General features: G+C 41.0%; 1 protein-coding gene across 2 annotated transcripts in view; it reads left to right on the top strand.

The window, feature by feature from the left end:
- The first annotated feature begins 2,175 nt into the window (after positions 1–2,175).
- The window catches only part of CHODL (chondrolectin), a 20,490-nt gene continuing 13,867 nt past the window's right edge, over positions 2,176–8,798 (top strand). For both annotated transcript variants that reach the window (XM_007117875.3, XM_028488032.2), the window contains exon 1: positions 2,176–2,636. In XM_007117875.3, coding sequence (XP_007117937.1) covers positions 2,558–2,636 — 79 coding nt within the window. In that variant the 5' untranslated portion in view covers positions 2,176–2,557. The remainder of the gene's footprint in view (positions 2,637–8,798) is intronic.

An 8,798-nucleotide genomic window follows, 5' to 3' on the forward strand; every position in this document is an offset into this window, starting at 1 on the left:
CTGAGCCTGTGCCTCCGGAGCCTGTGCTCCGCAACGGGAGAGGCCACAACACTGAGAGGTCCGCGTACCGAAAAACAAAACAAAACATCATATCTGAAAAGAGCCTTTAATGATTTGTTCTGATAAGTCAAACAGCTACCAGAAAAACTGCTGAGTAGCCCTAATTAATGGGTGTGGCCACCCTGAACCGATATAATCATAGTCTAAAGATAAGAAACTATACTAGGAAGCCTGTGCAACCATATTGAGGACATAGTTATTAATATAATTTGGATTTTCTGAAGTACGAAAACCATGGGGCTCCCCCTTGCCAATAATGGCTTCAAGGGCTTGCCGGCTTTTTAGGCATTAGAGACATTTGGGTGTTTATCCATATGTGGAAAATTACACCCAGTGCTTCTGTTGTAATCCACTGGCATTCCTTCCCAAACAGGGACCTTTCCATGATATCTCTGAGTCACGTGATTCTCTGGGAGTAGGATGGCATGAAAGGAGCTCCCATTCAGAACCCTACCTGGTTCTTCAGGCACCTGGGGCAGTCATTCAGGTCATCAGCCAATGAGGATCATCACACTCAACCTGAAGGTGGCTAGAGAATTCCTGCAGAAATCCCTAATTCCTCATTCCTCCAGGCTAACCACGATACTCATTCACACTTCTTCCACTATAGCCTTTATACACGCAGTCATTATAACATTTCTTCCTCCACACTGGACTCTGAAGGCACCTGGAGCAACTTTCTGACTACAGTCATACCCAGTGACACTCTGACATGATTTACAGGGCTGAGCTTACATATACCTCCAATTGCTTTGAGGACTTATGTTTTTCATTTTCCATTCAAGATCCCAGCAATACCTGTTTCTTTTGGGCCTTTAGCTAGTGGAGAAACTCACAAAAATCCATATCCTTTACATGATTTACCAATTGCCCATGGCCCTGGAATAAATTACCATTAATAGTTGTATAAGGAAAATAAAGTAATAGACAATATTATAATTATTTTGGAATTCTGCTTTCTTGAGTAGGGTGGATTTAATAATCCTTAAGATCTTTCCAAGTGTTAAAATTTCTTATTCTGTATGACTTGTCTTTACTATAGAAAGATTGACTTTTTTTCCCTAAGAAAACAGTCCAACAAGTGTTGAGTGTACTTGTGGCTTGTGAAAACAAAAGACAGGGAGATGCTGTAAAAACCACAGGATTTCAAAATAATTAAAACCAGAGGATTTCATTTAACAAATCCTGGTGCATTTAAAGCAACATAATGGCAAAATACCAGTTCTACTGAAGCCCATTATGAGAGCATCCTCAGGGTTCTTATCATGGACTAGATATAGATAAAACTCATGAACTGTTTTTCAATACTCCAGGAAAATGCAGCATCCTTGGGTGGACTGTTATTACAATAAAGACCAAGTCATGTTATGGAAAAGTGCCTTTGTAGGTTTTAGAATGGTTTACTTCTGATGTAGACCCCAGGTCACTGATAGATGATTACAAAGAAATACATACCTTTATGTCCAGGAAATTTCCAAGTATTCAGAAAATTTATTTTCTGTTGATGGTTTTCCCTAGAGCTACAAAGACTGAGATTGAAATCAGTTGGGAAAACTGTTTCAAATATTCTCCTTAATTTACTCCTTGGCAACTTAGTCAAACAGCCTGCTTGGAAGTAATCCACTTGCAGAACCTAGGTGGAGAAAAACCTGCCACACTGTATAATTCACGGAGCATGTTTTGGCTCCCACTCCACCAATCCATTTTAAATAGTGGCTAGTGCCCTGCATCTAGCAATACATATGAGCAAACAATTTAGCACAGAAAAAAAAAAAGGCCCCGCAACTTGGCATCCCTGTGGACATTAATCTTTGAAAAAATCAAATGGATCCAACTTTCGCCAGAGTTTAATAACAAAGCTGTCACATTTTACACAAATGAGTATCCAGTCGGCTAGCGAATGGAAACAGGAAACCCGGTGGAGAGGAGGTGGGGCCGCTGACTGGACGGTTTGCAAAGTGGCTCCAGTTTTTAGGGGAGGGGCCAGGATGCTTCGCATGACAGGAGAGACGAAGTAGTTAAAAATTATTACTCGCGAGGGGCTGGAACCTCGGCATGTGGGTATATAAGACGGCGCCTCCAGCGCAGAGCTGCTGCTTTGCTGCTGCGGGAGCCGCGACCAGGAGGGCGCATGGGCCCAGCCCCTCACTTGCCAGAGGCCGAGGAGAGGAGACAGGGGCGCGGTGGGGTCCAAATCGGGGCTCCTGCCTCACCTCTGGGATAGACACGGGACCCCCTAACTTCTGTTGCCTCTCCCGAGACGCGCACCCGCAGGGTCGTGCGCTCTAGCCCGGCACACTCGCGCGCGGCACCAGCGCGCCCGGCGCCAGGTCTGGCCAGAGGCGATGCGTTCAGGGGGCCGGGCAGCCGGGTTCGGGCGGCCGGAGTAGGACCCCGCGGCGAGGCAGGGAGGCAGCGGGGTTAGAGTCCCGGCTGCGCGGCGGGCAGAGGCCCCTTCGCTCCACGCCACACCTGCTGCCGCCGCCGCCGCGCCGCGATGAGCCGCGTGGTCTCGCTGTTGCTGGGCGCCGCACTGCTCTGCGGCCACGGGGCCTTCTGCCGCCGGGTGGTCAGCGGTGAGTCCGGGGCCGTTCGCCGAGCGCACGAGCCGGGAGATGGGGCGGCGGGGCGCGAGGGCGGGGCGGGCCGGCCTGCCCTGGGGTGGAGGCTCTCCGAGGGGTTGGAAACACGTGCGGGGTAGGTAGGGAGCCGGAGGAGGCAGGGGGGAATTGATTGTATTCTGCTTTCTCCCCAGCCCCGCTAAACACACAGAAAAGTTTAACTGTTTTGGAAGCGCCAGGTTCAGTAGCTGCGAAGCGAGCCCCGCTTCATCCTGAGCAGTACAGCGTTGTCTAGGACTAATGTTGACTTTCTTTGTAAGAGAGTTGGCCGCAGGGCAGGGCTGGTACCTGTAGAAGGGGTGGGGTACGGCGTAGGCAGAGGCAGCCCAGAGACAGAGGAACCGCTGCAGAAATGCCACCCCCTGTCGTCCTGGCTCGACTCCAGTCCTCGCCCGCACGGGGTTCACTCAGATGATTTCCGAGACCAGACCTGTTCGCCGTGTGGGGCTCACAGACCCAGGGGCATGCAGCCTTTGTTCTCAGGAGGGCTGACAAAGACCAGGGGACTGGTCGTTGTGTGAGGACGCCCTTACACACCTCATTCCAAGTTGGGGACTTCTCAGAGCATGAAGTCTGCTCGAGTTGGGTTGAGGTGTACATGGTCATCGATGCAGGATTGTGCACACAGTAGGTGCCCAATTAGGTCGGTCGAGTCAGTGCAAGAGAAGTGGATCGGAATTGGCAAGCTTCCCGGAGTTGGCTTTGATTTTTCTTTTCCTTCCACTTTCATTGTCCTATTGTTGAGCAACTCGTGTCGCATTCATTCTCCCTTACTTTTGGGGAAGGTCTCTTAAAAAACATAAAGATTCTCAAAAGCCTAGGATAAATGAATAGGGCCTTACAGGAAAATTGAGCCTAGCTATCCTTATTGAAATCTCTTGTGATGCTAATTAAAGTGTTGCAATAAATATTTGTTGAATGTATGTGGGCATGTGTTTTAAGTGTGGGAAGTTTTTTAATGTAAAAAGCACGAGTTCCTTTTCACATTCTGTGCATCTGTGTAACAGGTGTCACTAGAGGTAGAGGTAGATGACAGCTAACAGCAACTTAATCAGTAGTGAAACTAGACCTTTAGAAACTGGCATATTAAGCTTAATCGTTACTGATCTTCCCTCAGCAATGTGATGTTCTACATCTTCTGAATATAATCCTTCAATGTCTGGTTATCAATCACTCTCCACTAACTTTTTGGCCCTCAGGAGACACTGGAATTAAATACATTGTGAAATGTCACTTGGAAGTGCCTGTTGCTTACATTTTTTTCAGGCTGTTATTATTATTCATTTATAAAATGAAAACTTTACAGTATCAAACAGGGAGGTTACAAAAGCCATAGCATTAGATCCCATTCCCCCTATTTTAGCTTAAAAATAAGTTCACCATAAAACTCATCTGAATGTGTAAATTACATATCTGACTGCCCTTGTCTCTGTCAGATTTATTCTTGCAAATGAATTAACAGCAGAGATCAGGCTTTGAGCATAAGGTGTTTCTTAAACACATAGAAACACTTCGTTGACTTAAATAGTATCCACTAGGTATATTCTTATTGTATGCCTTAAACTTTGCAAAGGGAGAAAAAGAATACATAAAGTTAAAAAAAAAAAGAACTTGGAAAAATGGTTGATGAAAAGTTTATTTTGTGTTCTATTATTGCATAAATTGCTGCAAACCTTTTGCTCTGTTTTCCTATTAAGTATTTATAGGCATCTTGTAGGTGCCATCTGGAAAATTTCTAATTAACTGAACGTGATCTATTTGATTTAACATAAATGATGATGTTTACTTGATATTAAAACAGTTATGTTTTTCTTATGAATAATTGTCTTTGGCCTTACAAACGCACGTTGAAATCTAACCATTAGAAATTGATTTGTGATTTTATCCTTTGAAGACTAATTTTTTACAATATGTATTTCAGCCATAATGGCAGGAGTACAGAGAAGTTTAAAGCCTGACATTTTGGAAGAAGTAGGTCTAATGTCTCCCTGGTTGATGTTAAGCTTTGAGAAATACATAAACTTTTTCATGCCATTAGGGACCATTTACCAAAATTCTACTCAGCTGTCTGTCAAGTGAAACAAACTCTTTGGGGCCATTATTAGGAACATACTTACAATATATGGAATACATTTTCTAATTATTGAATATCAGCACAACCATTTATCATTTCTATTCAGTGTACCAAAATAATTACTGCAGGAAAAAAAGACAGGAACTCACAAAATAATGCTTTATAGCAATTTTCATTTTAGTACTTTATTCAGTAAGATACTTTCTGATACTTTTAAATACACCACCCTTTTAAAGTCGAGAGCATTATTTATAAATGAAGTGAAAATATTTAAATGAGAAATAACATTTCAAACATCATCATAATCTGCCCCATAAGATTTAATAGCAGCTATCAGTAATAGAAAAGTATTTGTGTAGATTACTGGCTATGCCTGTTTTGATTCATGGATATGAAATAACAATATAAACTATAAGGATAGTGATCAGAGATTTTTTAGTGAATTTGTGATTCTAACTTGGGAACTACTTTTAAGGTCTTGGACCTGTACTGATTTGTTGTACACACAGATGTGTAGAGGATATCCCTGGGGTCTGCCATCATTTAAATCTGTGAAGTGACTGGTGGGTAATGACACCTTCTTTAGAACAAAAGTAAGAGGATTTTACTTTTGGGGATAAGGATACATATGAAAAAGAAGAGTTCAAAATTCAGGTCTCTGAGATGGGAGGATATGTTTGAAGAGCACATGCATATTCTTAAGCATTTGAAGTGTTTTGAAGTAATATGTGTGTGTTTGTTTTTACTTTCTCTTTTTAGTGCACACAGCGGTGATCCATCAACCTGTTTATGCTGCAAACAGCATTAAGTGTATTTCATGGTACCTCCACATTTCTGCAGAACACTTTAATATGTATTAATTTGAACTTATTTAAATTGGCAAACATTTTATTTAGAAGACTGGGCGATTTAGACACTTCCGTTTTGATCATGCAGATGCCACAGAATATTGCAAAATCATGGGTGGTGACCAGTAACCTATATATAGATCAATATAATAGCAAGGGAGATACAAAAACTTTTTAAAATTGAAAAGAAAAAACTGCTGAGCGTATTCCAGCCTATGGTACTATTTTCCATGACATCATCAAAAGCATAAAGTGATGACAGTGCAGTTTTCAGAGATGCAATTACTTTAAGCATCTCTTGGGCAAGAAAGGAACAAATTAATCTTATTACCAGTCATGTAATAAACTACACATTCACCATAGCCATTAATCCTTAATGGCTGTTTTTCATCATTTTATGGTTTTGTTTTTATAATTCTTTTTCTGGAAGATGGCAATATCTGTTACATTAACATTAGAAAGTGGACAGTGTTGTGTAAAGGTGTCCAAAGTGGAAATTCAGCTGATGGTCTCACTAGCAGTTTTACTTTCTCCAACCCTCTCTCTTCTGTTAGGTAGTTTGCACACAGGTGGACGGATGGACACAAGATTGTTTCTTTCACTGTTTTAACATATTACTGATAATGTAACACAGCCTGACAATTTGACTAAAGTTATACTCCTTGTAATTGGGAAAAAGTTCAGTTTGGACCTTGTTTGTTTTACTTGGAAAATAGAAGGGCTAGATAAAAAAAATCATTAAGGACAGAAAGGGTCTGAAAATCTGAGATAGATGTTCCAATATGGATCCTGTGTCTAAATGTTCAGTAAAAGAAAATCTACATTCTGCTTAGAAACAGACGCTCAATGTACAACCCCTAGTATATGTTAGCGATCTGGTATCAATAATGGACCAATGCTGAACATGGTAGCATAGGTCATAGTAATAATGTACATATTAATCAATCCCTTTATTCATGAAATTGTTCACCTTAGAAAAATATATCTGAGACCTCCATGGAGGCAGCATAGAAATCTGGGGACATGTATGAACTGTGGAGCCAGTCTGCCTGGTTCTAAACCCTTTACCATTTATGAGCCATGTGAGTTTGGCAAATTATTTAACTTTTCTATGCCTCCCTTGCCTCATTTTTAAAATGGGATGAAAGCACCTTCATCACAGAGTTGTTGCAGGGTTAAAGGGGTTCAAACACAGTAATGCAGGTTGTTTCATGGACACAGCTGCCCGCCAAGAAGCTGTGAGAGGGCGCTCAACGCGGCAGTCCCGTGCCTGCAGCTGAGGCAACCTGGAGGAGAGCATAACTTTTTCAAGCTGAGCAGCCTGTATCACCAGGAGAGATCATCTTTCCTAATTTACCCAAAGGTGTGGATTGTGCTAGCAGTGAGGCCCTGCACACTAAACTATTGATAAATGTCAGGCTTTTTTTTTTTTTTTTTTTTTTGCTGTGCCGCATGGCATGTGGGACTTAGTTCCCTGACCAGGGATTGAACCCGTGCCCCCTGCAGTGGAAGCGCGGAGTCTTAACCACTGGACAGCCAGGGAAGTCCCTTGTCAGGCTATTATTATTGTCATTATTTCTTTAAAACTCCTAACCACTCTCACTTTTTAGGTGAGAAAACTGAGGTCAGGAAAGTTTAAATAATGTCCCCAACGTCCCCACAGTTCCAGTACAGTTCTGGGATTCCATGCCAGCTCTTAGTGATTGAATGCTTGAATTCTTCACTCACGCAGTTTACAATTTATTTACTTGGTTTACAATTTATTATCTAGATCTTGATTTTAAATACTGGATTAAAAAAATAAATTTCATCCCCTTCTCAGAAAGTTTGTGATATTTCCCAGGTGGAGATGTAGGGCTTGCAGATGCCACCATCATGCAAACAATGACCAAGACTACAGTTTTGGTTGTTTATCAATATAGGAAAATGGATTCCAGCACAATCTTAACAGTGCACTATGCAATTAATTGCATTATAAAATCTCCTACAAAAATAAAGTTTATTATAACAAAACATTTTTATAATGAAAAAGTCTTAAAAAGTAGGTGTAATACTGAACACTGCAAGCAGAATACTTATGATTGAGAGCATTCCCTTTTTTAGTTTGAAAGTTTTCCTATTGGAGGTCATGTCACATTGTATGTTGTAGTTGCAGCATATTTATTCCTTTGATTTTGAGTAGAGAAAGAAAGAATTATGAAAAACAAATTATTCTGTGGGATTCTAGTAAAATGTCCAAAGTCTGGTCAGTCTGCTTTGGGGAAGATTTATCATGTAGGTCCTCTTTTGTACAACTTGTTTTTTTCTTTGCAACTAAAGGTAGATCATAACTGAACAACAGGAATTCATAATAAATCTTCAATGTTTTTACTGAAAAATATGATATAAGTTCAATGCTTATTTAATGTTGACAATATATGATTATAGTGTGAGGTATAAGAAAAATGTTATTACTTTCATAACTAAATGAAGACTCAACTTCCAGAAAAATTGATAAATATAAGCAAAACAAAACCAAGTCATAGATCCTTTCTATTAAGGAAGAAAAAAGTAAACTGCCATGACTAAATGAGTTTGGCCCTCATTTTACATTGTTGCTAAAAGCATTGAAAACTCTGCCAATATTTAGCTCTAAAGGAATTTTCATGACTAAGAAAAAGGACAGAATTATCTATGCGTGGAAATAGTAGCAGAATCTTAGCTGTGATAATGATAGGAATGTTTATTTTAGTAGGCGATACTGAAAATTATCTCTAAAGTGCATGTGTATGTATGTAGTTGTGCGTGAGTGTGCGTGTGTGCATGTGTGTGTGTATGTATGAAACCAGGAGGTGTAGAATCCTGGGTGAAAGGTCTTTCTTGCACCTAAGCCAACATTCAAGGGAGGTTTCCCACTACAGGTGTTAGGTAACATTTAGTAAATTATTGTTAGACAGTATCAAGGTAGCCTTAGTGTGATAAAAACTACTTTATGGTTATCTGAATATATTATGGGTGGTAGGATAGTAGATGGAAGATTAGATGTAGTAGATGGAGGTAGATGTAGATGGAAGACTAGCTTTCTACTGCTCAAAATAGTTGATGGAGGATTTTATCTGAATATAATATTTAACTGTAAGAGAAGGGCTTCCCTGGTGGCGCAGTGGTTGAGAGTCCGCCTGCCGATGCAGGGGACACGGGTTCGTGCCCCGGTCC

The sequence above is a fragment of the Physeter macrocephalus genome, chromosome 1 (genome assembly GCF_002837175.3).
Source record: "Physeter macrocephalus isolate SW-GA chromosome 1, ASM283717v5, whole genome shotgun sequence".
Taxonomy (NCBI): Eukaryota; Metazoa; Chordata; class Mammalia; order Artiodactyla; family Physeteridae; genus Physeter; species Physeter macrocephalus.